Here is an 18,122-nt window from a genome sequence, read left to right as displayed (position 1 = left end):
GAGAAGCAGGTCATGTGTGCCTTGGAACTGTGATTGAAACGAGTTAGACTGTGATTTATTGCAAGGACTGTGTATTGCTGATTGTCGCATGATTCCCGCCAAAACTGCTGCCATTGCAGCGCCACGAGGAGCGCAGGAGAAGAAGGGCGTGGAAGTGGGCGTGGACAAGCTGAAGAGCGCGAACGACAATGGCCGCCCAGTCTAAATATTTCTGTGCTTTGAGGACGTGTCCGTCAGCAGTCAAGATCCGGGTCCTGATCCTCAGTGGAGGGCGGAGACAAAGAAAACGAAACCACCCACGAAGGAGAGAGCGGGAAAAGGACAAGGAGGGAGAAGAAGTGAACCACGTGGGAGACGCCATGGCCAGCCGACTGGGATCGGAGTGTGGGGTCGGAGCAGAGGACTCCCCCAGCTACCCAGAGAGATACCGCGGCCAAGCATCACCTGTGAGCCCCGACTTCCTACAGGCCGGAGTGGACGAGCTCGGCGATCGACTCCGGCGGACGCAGCTGAGCGCTGGGGCCGGGCGGAAGGAAACCGTCACCGGGGGCCTCACCAGACGTCTGTCGGCAGCCTCGTCTGGTCCGGAGCAAGAAAGAAGTTCCAGCGCTCCGAAGCCAGAAAGCAAGGTCCTGCCGGAAAGCGAGCTACTGCAAACAGAGATGGCAACGCCGCAGCGCAAGGCCCCGCGGTCGGCGTTCCGGAGCCCGCCGTCGGCAGAGTCGGCCGACTCCGAGGACACCGTGGTGGCAGGTAAGAACGCCGACCCTGCCCCAGTGACAGAAGACCTACTGATAGGCTCCGCAGCAGCGCCACCTGCTGCCATGACTAAGATTAACTCTGAACTGACGAATCCTGATACTACTACCACAGTGGGCATTATTGCCGCTACTGAATCTACTACCAAAATTGACACTCGAACCCAGATTATACCTGAAGAACCGATTAGTGACATTGATACCGCATCAGATGAGAAAAGAGATATGCAAAGCCATAAGGCCCCCATCTGGAGTGAGGGGGCCCCTTATGTGGCACCTGGTAGCCGCCAGTATCCAGCTGGGCTATTCCGACCGGTGCTACCCTCTGAGTTACAGCACTAAACCTTGAAGATCCGAAGATGTAAATAGTTAATTGTTTCCTGTTTGCTGCTTTCAACCCGTCCAGGGTTATTCCTAAAAGGGGTCCCTTTGTTTACCCGGGATCCCTCTTCTTTTTGTTTGTTTATCATTGTTTAAAAGACTGCCGGATCATGAACAGTGAATGAATACAAAACTGTTTTGTATATAGTTTGCACCTTCTTAAAGGTGCTCCCTACTGGTTTTACAAGTGAAAGAAGACTTTGTGAAGATAATGCTTCTGGACATGACGCAGAAGGTCTTGCTTTCAGTGGACTTGCAGACAGAGAGAGAATCTGCACTACCTACTAGAGACTTGGGTCCCTCTTAAAGAGAATGTTTACATGATTGCTTTAATAAAAGTTGAAACGTTAATAATGTTGAAATTTAGAAAGTTTGATAATGTTGATAGAGACTGAGGACAGAGAGGGAGGCCTCCTGAGAACTGTAGAAAGATGGTCGGCACAATGACAGTAGGCCCAGCCAAGGAGCTAGGCGGTCCTGCATTGGGGAAGTTAGAACGGAAAGAAAAGTTGAGTTATTTTATAGTATTTTATAGTAGGCCTTTAGTGGGTTCAGCTTATACGCCCTTAAAGGAGAAGTTAACTTATTGTTCAGAATTTGCACTAAGTAGAATACCCGGTTGGGTAAAAAGAGTTATTTATAGTCATAATGTTATTTAAAAAAAAAAAAAAAAATATTTAATCCTGTTTTTGTTTGTAACGTTCAAGTGTCCTCACCTCCCATAAAGGGAAGCATTGTTCTATTTACTTGTTTTAGCATTTCCAAAATTTTGTATGTCTTTTGCTGCTATGTATTGTTGTTCTTCTTCCCAGTCCAGGAGTACTGGATTTAACTGGGGGGGGGGGGGGTGCAGCACCCCAGAGATCTGGTCGTTGCAGTATGACACTCTGCCACTAAGGGGAGTGATGGTACGTCTGATGGCACTGAAGGAATTCTACTGACCAGGTATCACCAGCACACATGACACTTCACACTCCGGCCACTAGGGGGAGCAAAAGGCTTTATTTATTGGGCCCCTCCTCACACTGGTAAAACTAGGGGTTGGATAGAAAGTTAGTCAGAAGCTGACTGGGTTGGATTCAGACAACATCCCGTGGCAGGGGGTGTTGCAGGGAGAAGACACAGGGGGGTCACTGTCAGGCGTGGGAACCTGGCAGGTGCCTAGCGAACAGAGCAGAACGTAACGGAGCCGCGCCTGCACCTCCTTGCGGCGGTATCCTAAGAAAGAGACAAGAAAGGAAGGATATTGTGGAACAGTGTAAACGAGATCAAGCAAAAAGGAGTACCAGTAGGAGTCGTGCTGTGAGACCGAGGCAACATCCTACTGAGGCGCGTAGCCGGTGGCCGGAACACGGCGGAAGTAACTCACTCTAGGCCTTACTTCAAACTCCGCAGGACAGTTAATTATATGTTGGCTGTCTACCTTAAATTTCCTAAGAAAACATAGGGGGCAACAGTGGGAGAGGGGCGTCTCTAGGGTCCCGGAAGACCTCCAGGCCTTCCCGTCATACGGGTGCGTCCTAGCCAAAACATACTGGGGACGAGAAACTAGCAACATCTGGAACTAAAGAGAGAGAGAGCTGTAAAGAACGAACAAAACGAGAACAGCAGTTGTGAGGACTATTCCGAATGCTCAGCAGGGTAGCACTACAACACACAGGCGCTATTGGTAGGCAACGATTTCCACCTGCAAAGTTAATTCTGGAAATGCCCATCGGACCGGCCGGTCTCTGATAGCCCTGTTAAACGTGCTCTGGATTGAGGATCCTGAAGTCTTCAGTAAAGAGGTAAAGAGACTGCAACCTTGTGTCCTCGTTATTGCCTGCACCTCACACCATCACCATCCACCTTACTGGGAAGCCCTGGGGACATACTTCACCTGTGGGAAGGTATACCATCCAGCTGCCATTCCATCACCCCAGCGGACCCCACAGCAGCGTCGGTCACCCTGACCGAACACCACAGGTGGCGTCACGAACCCCTGACAGACTGCACCACCTTTATTGGACGCCCCTTAGCAGGGTCGCAGACCGGGTCACCGTGACAGCCTCAGAACCGAACCAGAGAGGCCCGGTACCGAGAGCGCGTGGCCCTGTGTCTGGGGGAAATCCAATAATATTTGTGGTATTTAAATAGAAATATTTGTGGTATTTACATAATACTTGCGGTATATACAGCACATTACCTTAATGGAATTTTAGGCAATGTGTGCAAGTTGAGTATTTGCTTGCAGAAATGTATGCAGGGTTTTTGTATCTATTGTCAGGAAAAATGTTGGTGAAAAGAACATGCCTTTTTTGTATACATTTTTTCACATCAAGTAAAGATTTTTTGAGCTAAATATATATTTTTTAAAAGTTTTGTGATGTAATATCTTGGTTCAACACCAACTTTTTCATGCTGATGCAATAGTAGGACTTGGTGTCAGCAGCTGTCATTGACACCTAGCTCTTGGCTTAGTAATGAAAAGGATACCACCGAAAAAAAGATGATGCAATGGTCAATTTATAGAAAAAATTTATATAAACTTTATTAACACCAATTAAAAACTAGATCACACCAAATTGAGACAGAGGGTGAAAAATGGAACAACACATACGCTCCGTGTGATACATAGGTAGCTGACACAATCACCCGGCAGAACAGCTAAACTACATGGCATCTATATATATGTCTAGTCCTATCTATAGACCACTGCTAGCTGTAACGACTACGTGCTCTATTAATTACTCCACAATATACCGATATCCTATCACTACTCACTGGTAAGAACTAGACCAAGTACACCCGCATATCCTAACTGCCCATTCACAGCAGGGACCGTATAATCGGTCAATAGTATTACCTGTATGGCGGGGATACCAGAGTAAAGCCGTAGTCCGGGTGAAAGCGTCTGCCCCGACGCGCGTTTCGGACCTTTTCCTTTTTCAAGGGGCCTAGTTAGACTGCTCACGGCCCGTCTTAAATAGTGTCCCATCAGCGTGTATGGTGACGGCGTCACCGGAAGTTGCCCTCCCGACCCGGAAATGACGCGCCACATCGCCGAGGCAACCGCAGCAACAACAGGCATCGGCGTCACAAGGAAGGAAGGTCACATGACCCAACCTCCATGTAGAGATGCCGACAGCCAGCAGCCGCCACAGCGCCCAGGAGGCGGGCGCGTGCAGGGCAGGGACGGCAACCCCGCTGCTGTAACAAGTACTCAATCTGCACATACCTAACACCTAAGACAAGCACCACAGATATATGAAAAGACCAAGATATGTAGAGACAATACAGAGGATCTTACATAGAATATGGGGGCCAAAACAGAAACGTTATGCAATATAAGATATACCGACTAAATAGGATATATCAAGATGTATAATAATAATTTACCTATTACCCGAACTATAATAGAATGCACATATATGCAGATATGTAGAAAAAGCCACATATATCACTTCACAATACAGTAAACTATACGATAATAAATAATACCAAAAGATGTCCTAGCATTTCTATACATATTACACACTGAAACAATGTCATACATCCAATAGAGAACAAAGTAAAGGCAATAATAATAATGAGGATTCAAATACGCATGACGTAGTATCCAAGGACAATAAGCATCAGATGTTATTCATTCCTCCTTGCGTTTAAACGGCTCTCCACCATAGATGTATACCAATGCAACCATCATTCGGTATGCCGATCCTTGAAGTCCACATTGTCTCCACACATACTCGTAACTAAAATGAACATAAAAACATTATAAAATATGCACACACAGGCGGATTGTGTCCCAATTGTCTAGCATAGAGAGGTGATTAGAGAAACGGGGTGAAACTAAGGTTCTCATTGAGTCCAGATGGATGGACTGAGCCCAATGTCCATATCCACCTGGACTCTAATTGAGCCAACCTCCTAAACATTCCTCCACCCCAAATATTGACGCCCCATTATTTCCGGGCGAGGGAATTACCTTGAGCATATAAATAGATGGATAGACTCTAAACTTCAACCGCTAGTTGAGGGTTTGCCATCTTTCTTGAAAGACACAGGAGAATTGTTGAGGCGAGTTGATGGCCTTCGTTTGGAGGATGACATGATGCTGGTGACGGGGGATGTCGAGTCCCTCTACACCAGCATCAGGCATGTGGATGGTGTCCGTGCTGTGAAATTCTTCTTGACCATGTCTAATTTACCGGGTGATATTAGAGAATTGGTCATTGATTTATTGAACTTCACGTTGACACATAATTTTTTTGTTTTTAAGGGGTCTTTCTTCCTACAGCTCCAGGGAACAGCAATGGGGGCAATGGGGGCTTCCTTTGCCCCGGCGTATGCCAATCTGTTCCTGGGGCTGTGGGAGAGAGACCTCATCCTGCCAGATCAGCCGTCGCCGATGTGCCGCGTCCTATCTTGGGCGCGGTACATCGATGACATCTTGCTGATCTGGCAGGGATCACGTGATGATCTTCATAATTTTATGAAGTCACTGAATGACAATGACCAAAATATCCTTATCACCTATAAATGCGACACTTCAGTCATAGAATTTCTTGATGTTACACTAAAGAAAGATGTGAGGGGTGAGATACAGACGGACATTTTCCGCAAGCCCACCTCCATGAACATGTTGTTGCATGCTACCTCCTCCCATCCGGGTCACATGATCCAGTCTGTCCCCACCGGACAATTTCTGCGGTTGTGGAGACTTTGCTCCACAGACAGTGACTTTTATTTACAGGCGGAAGATTTAAAGCAACGCCTGAGGGAGCGAGGCTTCAGCAACCGCATGATTAAAAAAGCATATAATCGTGCAAAAGGTTCCTCCAGAAATGAGTTATTATATGGGACACGCCAACCAAAAGAATGTGGTGACGTAAGATTCGTCACCAATTTCAATTCACATTTCCCGAAAATGAGGAGAATTCTTAACAAATCGTGGCATATCTTGAAGGCCGACCCAGTTATTTCTAGATTCATTCCTGATAGGGCTGTTATTACAGCCAGAAGATCGAGGAATTTACGGGACCGATTGGTCCGTAGTCATTATATGGGAGAGCCGTCTACCACATTCCTTGACCAGATTAAGAGACGTCATGGAAGTGCCCCATGCGGCCACTGTGTGGCCTGCTCAAATATGGATCGTATAGACACATTTAAGAATCAAGAGGACTCTAGAGAATTCAGTATAAAAACAAATATTACGTGTACAAGTAGGAACGTAATTTATTACGCTGTCTGTCCATGTAATATGATCTACGTGGGGATGACTACTAGACAGCTCAAGATAAGAATTCGTGAGCATGTACTTGGTATCGAGGCAGCAGCTACGGCGGAAGATGTGACACTGCTTAAAACGATTCCCCGTCATTTCAGCAGGTTCCATGGATGTGATGGTAGGCAATTTCGGGTCAGAGGCATTGACATGCTTGACGTCAATATTCGGGGTGGAGGAATGTTTAGGAGGTTGGCTCAATTAGAGTCCAGGTGGATATGGACATTGGGCTCAGTCCATCCATCTGGACTCAATGAGAACCTAATTAGTTTCACCCCGTTTCTCTAATCACCTCTCTGTGCTAGACAATTGGGACACAATCCGCCTGTGTGTGCATATTTTATAATGTTTTTATGTTCATTTAAGTTACGAGTATGTGTGGAGACACTGTGGACTTCAAGGATCGGCATACCGAATGATGGTTGCATTGGTATACATCTATGGTGGAGAGCCGTTTAAACGCAAGGAGGAATGAATAACATCTGATGCTTATTGTCCTTGGATACTACGTCATGCGTATTTGAATCCTCATTATTATTATTGCCTTTACTTTGTTCTCTATTGGATGTATGACATTGTTTCAGTGTGTAATATGTATAGAAATGCTAGGACATCTTTTGGTATTATTTATTATCGTATAGTTTACTGTATTGTGAAGTGATATATGTGGCTTTTTCTACATATCTGCATATATGTGCATTCTATTATCGTTCAGGTAATAGGTAAATTATTATTATACATCTTGATATATCCTATTTAGTCGGTATATCTTATATTGCATAGCGTTTCTGTTTTGGCCCCCATATTCTATGTAAGATCCTCTGTATTGTCTCTACATATCTTGGTCTTTTTATATATCTGTGGTGCTTGTCTTAGGTGTTAGGTATGTGCAGATTGAGTACTTGTTACAGCAGCGGGGTTGCCGTCCCTGCCCTGCACGCGCCCGCCGCTGTGGCGGCTGCTGGCTGTCGGCATCTCTACATGGATGTTGGGTCATGTGACCTTCCTTCCTTGTGACGCCGATGCCTGTTGTTGCTGCGGTTGCCTCGGCGATGTGGCGCGTCATTTCCGGGTCGGGAGGGCAACTTCCGGTGACGCCGTCACCATACACGCTGATGGGACACTATTTAAGACGGGCCGTGAGCAGTCTAACTAGGCCCCTTGAAAAAGGAAAAGGTCCGAAACGCGCGTCGGGGCAGATGCTTTCACCCGGACTACGGCTTTACTCTGGTATCCCCGCCATACAGGTAATACTATTGACCGATTATACGGTCCCTGCTGTGAATGGGCAGTTAGGATATGCGGGTGTACTTGGTCTAGTTCTTACCAGTGAGTAGTGATAGGATATCAGTATATTGTGGAGTAATTAATAGAGCACGTAGTGGTTACAGCTAGCAGTGGTCTATAGATAGGACTAGACATATATATAGATGCCATGGAGTTTAGCTGTCCTGCCGGGTGATTGTGTCAGCTACCTATGTATCACACGGAGCGTATGTGTTGTTCCATTTTTCACCCTCTGTCTCAATTTGGTGTGATGTAGTTTTTAATTGGTGTTAATAAAGTTTATATACATTTTTTCTATAAATTGACCATTGCATCATCTTTTTTTCGGTGGTATCCATGTAAGGTTTGTGATGATGGGTTCAGTAGTCCTAGCAGACACATGATGTGGGTTAATATATGGTTAGTTATTTGGATCATGTGTCTGTGTCATTTTTGCTTTATATTAGTAATGAAAAGGTGTCAGGCCGACACCCTCAGTACTAAGCGAAAAGTAAACACAAACCCACACATTGTCACCAGCCTATGTAGGAGTGTTTACAGAATGAACGTACATAGGCTGTAAACAGATAGCAACTGTTAATTTTAAAGGAAAATTTTTTTTAAAAAATAGCGTGGGCTATTAATAACCAGAAGAGGGAAAGCCGACGGCTGAGGGCTTATGTTAATATTTTGGGAAGGAGCCATAAAGTTTCCCATGGTATTAATATCCGCTCACAGCTGTTTGCTTAGACTTTACTGGTTAATTTACAGGGAGACCCCAGAAAAAATGACATAGGGTCCCCCTATAAAAACTAACCAGCAAAGGCTAGGCAAACAGCTGCGGGCTGATATTAGTAGCCTAGGAAGGGGCCATGGATATTGGCCCCTCAGACTAAAAACATCAGCTCTCAGCCACCCCAGAAAAGACGCATCTATAAGATGCGCCAAATCTTGTGCTTAGTCTCGCTCTTCCCGCTTGCCCTGTAGTGGTGGCAAGTGGGGTTCATATTTGTGGGGTTGATGTCACCTTTGCATTGTCAGGTGACATCAAGACCACAGGTTAGTAATGGAGGGTCATCTATAAGACACCTATCCATTAGTATCCCCAAAGTGACGTTGCACAAAAAAACACACACACAGAATAAAGTCCTTTATTTGAAATAATGACACAGGCTCCTTTAATAATCTTAATTAAACCAAACGCCAAATCCACCTACGCCAATGTCTCCTTCAACAAAAATAAAATAAACCACAATTTTCCTCACCTGTCCACCGAGAATATAATCCATAATGTCCCACGACGATCCTGATCACTTTGAGAGCAGTCACATCAGTGATGTGACTGCTCTCAAAGACAGCTGGCGATACACTGCCAGGAGGTAATCACTACTGCAGTGTATCACTGAGCTGCCGTGTGAGAGTTTACCGGAGTTTATCAGCTCTGGTGATCTCCCTTACGGCACCACTGCTGTGTGGGAAAGTTCTCATGCAGCGATGCTGTAAGTGAGAGCACCAGAGCTGATGAACTCCGGTGAACACAGCTCAGTGATACACTGCAGGAGCGATCAACTCCTGCCAATGTATTACCGGCCGCCGGGTGGAGCAGACACATCTCCCGATATGACTGTTCTACATGCGGGATAGCTGTGGGACCCTCGGAATTTTGTGGACTAAGGCGGACAGGTGAGTATATGGTGGTTAATTATTCTACATTATTTGTAGGAGATGAGGGCATCGGGGATTGAGCATTTAAGTCAGTATAACATTTTTTTATTTGAATATGTATGTAGTTTTACTTTTTTTTTAAAACTGTGAGCACAGGCACCGGCAGATGATACTACGTTTACCTTCAGCGGCACCTGCTGTCACTGTTATCAGTGACAGCAGACATAGCCCGATGGGAACAGTAGTTTCATCAGTCCACGCCTGTGGGTCACAGTCACAGTCTGCGGTAGTGTTACTGCGGGTCCCAGTCACAGCTGCGGGGTCACACTGACATCTGACAGCATGACCCTGCAGCACTCTGACCGACAGTCTATGATAGCGTTACCGCGGGTCGCAGTCACAGCTGCGGGAACCAATCAGACACTGGACACTGTTGACGTCACTTATCTCCGGACATTAGCTCCGGACATTAGTTCCGGACATTAGCTCCGGACAAAGCCACGGAAGTTGGCACAAATTGCAGGAAGTAGTATTCTAGGCAATTATATATTAGATATTAATAAAGTAAAGCATTTCATCATTACTACTTGGTATTTAAAGCACTTTTATTTCTAGAGGTCAGTGTGTCCCAAGTTTCAATGGTGGGTTACCCTCTTTGATTAAAGGGGTTGGTTTTTGTTGGACCAATATGTTGCTAGAGAGTCTCCACCTGACTATACGGAGGCGCAGCCAGACTCTGCAGGAATTTAAAACCTCTATGTTCTGCAGACTTTTGCTTCCCTGGCCTATTTGATATTTTGGCTTCTATTCCCTGCTTCGTAATTTGAACCTGTGCTGCCCTCCCAATCCTTGGATTGTCTGACTAAGTTTCTGTCTTCATCTTCTGTGCTTCGTTTTGTGCCTTTGACCCGTTGGTCAGCTGCTGCAGGTCCGAGGAGTGCCCTGGAGCTGTACCTGGTGACGACCCTAACGGCCCAAGCCTATCCTCACCATCAGAGGCTCTAGTGAAGACCAGTTAGTGATTGAGTTATGCCCCTCCAGAGTAAGCTCGGCCAGTGTCACAGTGGGTCTACACCATTCGTCATCACATTGTAATAATCTGTCTTCACTGAATATCCGTGAATTGTTAATTTTGAGAACAAAAGATCAGTCTTTGCGGAGAAAGAAGCAGATTTCTTTCTTAAGATATATTACAAAGTTTTTTATTTTCACATGAAATATTGATTTATCAACACAATTAAGAAGACTATTAGAATTTAAAGAAATGTACACATCTTTTCATGAATGCGTTCGCAAACATAGGACACAGTTGCCCAGAATGCTACTTATCCAATATTTCAGTACAACTTGGTATCATTTTCTACATGCTGCTGATGAAGTCCCATATGGTGTAGAGATTGGGATGCGATTAACTGGTAATAGGAAAGGCTGCCCCATTATCTTAATAAAAATTGCATTTTTTCCATACAGTACACTGAAGATATTGCAATAATCCCACCAAAATGTAAATGCTTATTTATTGAGCACTTATGGAATGAATAACACATTTCTTAGTATTTCTTCATATTCATTTTTTTATTGTTCAGGTTCTAGTCTGTAAGGAGGATGTCTTTTGAAGTGCTGATGTCACCAAGTCAGGGTATATAACACTGACATTTGGAATGGAGAAGAATTCATGATTATGAAAGAGCTGACGTTCGTTGATCCTTCCAGAATCCAAGTCACAATAAGGGGGACAACTACAGGATCACTGCCTATAAAAGAGGTGAGTGGGCGAAAAATTATTGGAAAGGTAATACTGATAGAACACTGTGTACAGTCTTGCTTCTATACTCTGAAGCTAATGTCACCTGAATATATACTTTTACTGCAAATATTGTTTCCCGGAATGCATAGGTTCATTGTATAGAAAATCAGTATATACGTAGGTGTATACAGAGAGTTAGTGAGGAAGACAAGTATCTGCAGATTACTGAAGATACACGAAGAAACTTACATTCTCTTCTTTCCCTCCGCTCAGTGATTTCCTTTTCCCCATCATGTTGTGCTTTCCCAGGAGCAGAGAACTACACTGTGCTTTGTCGTTGGAGACCTCAGTTTTATGTGTCTCATTTTGCTATGAAGTTTAAGAAAGTAATAAGAAATCCAAGCGGTAGTTAGCACTTCCCAAGAAAATTATAGCATTTCTGCGGTAAACAAGTCATTTATATGATTTAAATCTAGTATTCTGTCAATGAGTGCTTACACGTAGTCATCATTAACTAAATTAAAAAATAAAGGGGTTGCATTAATTTTTTTTAGTCTGATTGTAGAATATAGCACATCAAGACTGTATTAATAACACTGAATTCAGGGCATTTGGGAATAAAAGAGGAAGAGGAGTATAGAGTATATAATATTAGTAGTCAGGCATAGTAGATGAATCAATATCTTGTTGCTGCTCTCAATATTGTTTATTTCCATTTTCACTATAGATATGTGTTTTGCTGACCAGAAGACTCGTAAATATACTTAGCAGTAAAAATCTTTGAGTATTCATTCATAATACTATTTAAAAACTGTGCTGTATACTATTTTTTGGTTATTTCTAAGTATATCTATAATTCAGATTTTTATGCTTTACATTTGTTTTTTCCTGGCTGCCTTTAATGATAAAACAATAGATTATGGGCCTGATTCATTATTGCTCTTGTACCAGTTTTTAGTGATTTTATTTTGCACCAAATTAATCTTCCCATGTTCTCCTGTTTTGTTTTTTTATCGTTCCCCCGCTATTAACATTGTTTAGGGTTTCCAGATGTTTTCACCTGATTTTAGTTTTTAGTTATGTACCTCCACAAATACTGTATCTAAGATGATGAAACTATCACAATTGACAATGCTCCTTAGAGGATAAAGAAGAAAGGAAGAAAGAAAAAGTAGGAAACAGGAAGTGGGGATGTATAGGTTGGAAGAAGTTTGGTGGGTAAATGGGAACGAAAAACTGGGAAAAATAGAGACTGGAGGAAAGGTGGAAGGTAACAAAGGATGCAGGAAAGGAAGAAAATAAGGAAAAGGAGAGAGGAAAAAAGTTAGGAGAAGTAATGCAAGAAGGCTGGAAGTAATTGGTCAGTATGAAATAACAATGAGCAATGCTTCTTCTAAATGAAGGGATAATGTAAGAAAAGGAATGAAAGTCAAAAAATTATTAAGAAAAAGGAATGATTAGGAGAGAAAATAAAAGATACAAAGGGATAAGAAAAAAGGAAGAAGAGATGGAATAAAGGAAGAAAATAGAAGGGAGGAAATTAAAAATAAGAAAAAAGAGTTAGGAGGTAAAGGGAGAGAAGCGTGGAAGAGGAAAAACTTAAGGAAGAAAGCGGGAAGTTGGTAAGTAGTAAGGTATTAATGTTTGCTCCTGACTGAAATATCATGAAAGAACTATAATAAATTGAAATATTTCCATTGTACGATCATTTGTTGGCAGCAAAAGGTCAAAAACAAAAATAAACATAGATGAGGCCTAACATCTTTCATTTTGGTTTCTCTAGGGATCGAGGCATAACATGATGATATTTCCTACTTTCTCCCTGCTTGTTCTGGTGGTGGGAGTCAACCTTGGACAGCCAGCTGAAGAACCAAATGACTCCAAATTCATAGGTATTCTTAAATATTTTAGCTAGTCACCTGGATTTGTGCAACTGTAGTAACTGTAGCAATTTACAATAGTTTTATTAATTTTCTGATGTAGAGCCAGGGATACAATTGCAATCTTTCTTACATTAAATTTAACTTGACCTCAAAGGTGTAAAACTCTCGACCCCAGTGCTAAAAACTCTGTAAGGCTACGTTCACACTAGCGTTCGGCTAGTGTGCATCGCTCTAGCGTCGGGCGACGCAGCGGCGACGCACGCGTCATGCGCCCCTATGTTTAACATGGGGGACGCATGCGTTTTTGCTTGTTGCGTCTTCCGACATGTGCGTCTTTTTTGACGCTAGCGTCGGACCAAGAAAACGCAACAAGTTGCATTTTTCTTGCGTCCGATTTTCGTCAAAAAACGACGCACGCGTCGAAAAACGCAGCGTTTTTGCGTGCGTTTGCACGCGTTTTTCAGTGCGTTGTAGTCGCATCGCCGACGCAGCGGCGCACAACGCTAGTGTGAACGTAGCCTAACAGGCCCTCATCTAGAATGTGCCATTTCTATGAACACCTTTCGTTGTTTGGGACATCTCAGGCACTATGGTTCATAAATGACTTCTACATTCACACTCCCCACAGTTATGCCTTTGTTTTATATAGACTGGGAGACTACCGTAATTCACGAAGACGTGACATTTTGCATTACAGTCAAAATGAGCGGACTAAGTAAGTAAGATACACCTAATTCATTAAAATAGGCATACTTTACTTTCCACTTACACATTTCTGCCTACCATACTATACCCTCACACATTTCTCCCCACACTGTCCACTCACACATTTTTCCTCTCATAAAATTTTCCTCCCATACTACCCCTTCAGACATTCCCCCTATACTATTCCCTCACACTTTCCCCCCATACTGTACCCTCACATATTCCTCATCCCATATTGTCTTATTATACTTTTGTCCCTACATACACATCTTTCCCAAAAACAGAAATAAACAAAGAAAGTGCACACATTAGGTATTGTCACATCCGGAGCTACCTGAACTTTTCACCATTCACCATCAGTGAACACAGTAATTGGAAAAACGTGGTAAAAAAACAATGCTTTTTCATCATACCGCTAAACAAAAAGTGGAATAAAATGCAATCAAAAAGCCAAATGTAAATAAAAATGGTATTGTTTCAACTCAATCCACAAAAAAGCAAGTCTCCACTTAGGTCCATCATCTGTCAATGGAAATATAGGGGAGTTCCACGTTACTGGTAGCACAAAGGCTCTGGAAAAGCACTATGGCTCCTCACCCGCCAAAAGAAATCCAGCGAATTCTGAGCTCTCAAATCCAAATGTCCCCCTTTATTCTGAGCCCCATAATGTGTATAAACCACATTCTGCATCCACGTTTGGATTGCTATAACAATAAGAACCCACTTAATTTACGGGTGCACATCTCCAGACAAACGAGCTGGGCATAATGTAACGGCACTACAATGTACAACTACAGTGGGAGATATGCCATTTTAACTTAGCAACATCTACTGCTGCTTGTTTCTGGAAAACACCCATGGAGTCAAACTTGTCACTACACCTGTAGATAACTTCCCATTGGGGTGTAATTTCCAAAAGGGGACAACTTGAGGGGGGATTCTGCTCTTCTGTCACTTATGGGTTCTGTATACGGAGTCCGCCAACTATTCTACGATAATTTGTTCTCCAAGAGTCAAATTGCGCTCTTTCCCTCCTGAACCTTGCCTTGTGGATTAGCAGTACAGTAACGCCACATGTAGGGTATTGCCACGTTCATCAGATGTTGTGTGACAAATTTTGATGCCATTTTTACCCATTTCCCAATGTAACATTGTAAAATATGAGGCTTAAACAACATTTTTATGGTAAAAATGTTATTATATCTTCTTCACCATCCAATAGTGTAAGGTTCTATGACACGCCCATGATGTCAATATGATCACTGCACCCCTAGATGAATTCATTGAGAGGTTTAGTTTCTAAATTGGGGTTACATATGGGGGGTTCTGCTGCTCTGACACCTCTGGGGCTCTGCCAATGTGACATGGCACGCTCATACTATGCTCACTATACCACTAAATTAATTCCTTAAGAGTTGTAGTGGGGTTACTTGTGGGTGTTTCTGCCATTTTGGCATGCCAGAGGCTCTACAAATGTGACATGGCATTTGCAATTTGTTAAAATCCTAGGGAGAAAGTAGCGCAAATAGGTTACATAGTTACATAGTTATTAAGGTTGAAGGAAGACCATAAGTCCATCTAGTTCAACTCATAGCCTAACCTAACATGCCCTAACATGTTGATCCAGAGGAAGGCAACCAAACCATGTGGCAAAGAGTAAGCTCCACATTGGGGAAAAAATTCCTTCCCGACTCCACATACGGCAATCAGACTAGTTCCCTGGATCAACGCCCTATCAAGGAATCTAGTATATATACCCTGTAACATTATACTTTTCAAGAAAGGCATCCAGTCCCCTCTTACATTTTAGTAATGAATCACTCATTACAACATCATACGGCAGAGAGTTTCATAGTCTCACTGCTCTTACAGTAAAGAATCCACGTCTGTTATTATGCTTAAACCTTTTTTCCTCCAGACGTAGAGGATGCCCCCTTGTCCCTGTTTCAGGTCTATGATTAAAAAGGTCATCAGAAAGGTCTTTGTACTGTCCCCTCATGTATTTATACATTGTAATAAGATCACCCCTTAGCTTTCGTTTTTCCAAACTAAATAGCCCCAAGTGTAATAACCTATCTTGGTATTGCAGACCTCCCAGTCCTCTAATAACCTTCTCTGCACCCGCTCCAGTTCAGCTATGTCTTTCTTAAACACCGGAGACCAGAACTGTGTGAGGTTCTTATCTGACATACATTTAAAACAAAAAAGCACAAATATGAGGATAATTTGTAGATATCTCCCACTCTGCTGTGTACAGAAGACGTCAAATCTCAGCAATTAATTCAAGCCACAATTATCCTTATTAATTTGCAATCTGTTGCAATTTGTTATCAAAAGAATTTTACCGCAATCATGAAGTACAATATTTCACAAAAGAAAAAAATCTCAGAATCACTGGGATCCGTTGAAGTGTTCCAGAGTTATAAAGTGACAGTGGTCTGAATTGAAAAAGTTGGCCTGGTCAGGAAGGAAGATGAAAACAGGCTTTCGGGTGAAGGGGTTAAGGATAGACATTCACTTCAAAGAAACATGGAGACTAAAATCATCAAAAACATTTGTTGATATGTGATATAAAAGTAAGATTTTTTTATTAAATAGAATAAATACTACATAATAATCTGACACTTGTCCTACAGGTGAGGAAATTAGTTTCGTGCCTGGGCTCAGTTCATTACCATGCCCAGATAAAATGCCTTCTACATGGAGTACTGAACAGTCACCTATACGTGCTCTTTTGTGCCGAAGAAAGAAATTGTTCCATGCTGGACAGCTTTGGCCTTCTGACTTGCCCATTCCCAGCCATGTTATTCCTGCGCCTGAAGGAGCCCTCTTGGTCGAAAGAGAAAAGGATCTCTCCACCTATAACTGGAATTCCTTTGGCCTGAGATATGGAAAGAGAGAGAGTGGTGCAGTAAAATCTAAGGTTAAAGTTTGGTAGAGCTAATGTAATGTGGTGGGGACACCAAGACTATGGGTTTGCCTGAGACCCAGATTATGACAATCTTTGATATCCATCGCTAGTTTTTATATATAAAGCTATAATAAGTTGAATATCTTTGTTAATTTTCTGCTTCACTTATTTGTCACTGATCCTAAGTTACATGATGTATTTTAGTCCATATCTACTATTACAGTTACTGTCACATAGCTGATATTGTTTTAAAAAAGTCATATTTCCATCAACTTTAGCCTATAATTCTACCTTCTTGATTCAGAGGAAGGACAATTCCCATGATGGCGGGTGCCCCACACTTCTGTACTCCAATAAAGCCAAGGAGAATAAATTATTGGATTAACATTCTGTCTCAAGTAATCTTTCGCACATATCTTGTATACTCATGTACACACTTTCAGGTACATGTTTCTCATCTTCTAATTGGTGCAAAAGTTGGAGTCTCACCAGTACCTGAAAATTTGTCTATTTTTCTTATTGTACTATATCTAATTGATGGAATATACTTGTTACCTGATTATCATTACAGCAATAGGAGATCTACCACAAAATTTGATTTATAGTTGAGTAGATCTTAATTTTAATTTTTTTCTTTAAATAATATAAGGCGCAGCAGATTCGGTTGACCTGTTATGTTTGTATTAACTTCCTTATATCCATCCTAATCCCATATTGTTAGTTCCCTTCCCTCCCACTACATTGGTTTGCTTTCTCTATGTACAGTATGTATATATATATATCCTTCTGTGTGTGTGTTGAATAAAAATAATTTGAAGAAAATGTGGTTCATACTGCTCATACATCCTACAGAGGTCTTAACTCCTATAAAAAAAATCATATCTGTATCATAGATTTCACTTCTGTAGCTTTTCAGGAAAAAAAAACATTCGGTTACACACACTAATTAGATCTGTGCTCCATTGTAAGTTCACCATCTTGGCCCCTTAATGAGAATGCATCCCCTTAGCTTGATTGATAGAGTGAGAACTGTCTGGACTGAATTCCCAGATATCCACATCCACAATGACATTGCAGGAGGCCAGCAAGTGTGTGTACACACAATATTAGGGTACGTATCCATATGCGACAAAAAAACGTTCCGTATTCTAGACAAAAAAATGGACGAGTGTCAGGTGAGTAAAATGCGATCTTCACACCTAGCATCCGATTTACATCCTGTTCTGTCCCCACTTAAGGCGATTGAAGGTGTGTAGTTAGGCAATGGTGTGAGAAGTCCTACCTTCGTGTCCTTGCAGTGGAGCGGACAGGACCAAGAGTCGCTCCTGGGTGGATGGATTCAAACATGGACGCAGAGAGATGAATTCGCGGTGGTTTATTTGAACCATAACTCAAAGACATGAGGTGGTACGATGCAGATGGTACAAGTAGCCGTTCCTGTGGTTGTCTTGTGGGTGTTCACCCTTGGAGCCCCTACTCAATGTGTGTGTGGTCAAAAGACTTTGCTTTCTGCAGCCCAAAAGAGATGTGTACTTCC

The 18,122-nt window shown here is 42.7% G+C and overlaps 1 protein-coding gene across 1 annotated transcript in view; it reads left to right on the top strand.

Moving 5' to 3' along the window:
• Positions 1–17,400, top strand: part of LOC138672006 (vesicle transport protein GOT1A-like) — a 77,592-nt gene extending 60,192 nt beyond the window's left edge. The window contains exons 2-4 of the mRNA XM_069760095.1: positions 10,926–11,104; positions 12,870–12,978; positions 16,311–17,400. Coding sequence (XP_069616196.1) covers positions 11,015–11,104; positions 12,870–12,978; positions 16,311–16,612 — 501 coding nt within the window. The 5' untranslated portion in view covers positions 10,926–11,014 and the 3' untranslated portion in view covers positions 16,613–17,400. The remainder of the gene's footprint in view (positions 1–10,925; positions 11,105–12,869; positions 12,979–16,310) is intronic.
• The last annotated feature ends 722 nt before the right edge of the window (positions 17,401–18,122 follow it).

The sequence above is a fragment of the Ranitomeya imitator genome, chromosome 3 (assembly GCF_032444005.1).
Source record: "Ranitomeya imitator isolate aRanImi1 chromosome 3, aRanImi1.pri, whole genome shotgun sequence".
Lineage (NCBI taxonomy): Eukaryota > Metazoa > Chordata > Amphibia > Anura > Dendrobatidae > Ranitomeya > Ranitomeya imitator.
This window is presented reverse-complemented; position numbering and strand designations above follow the sequence as displayed.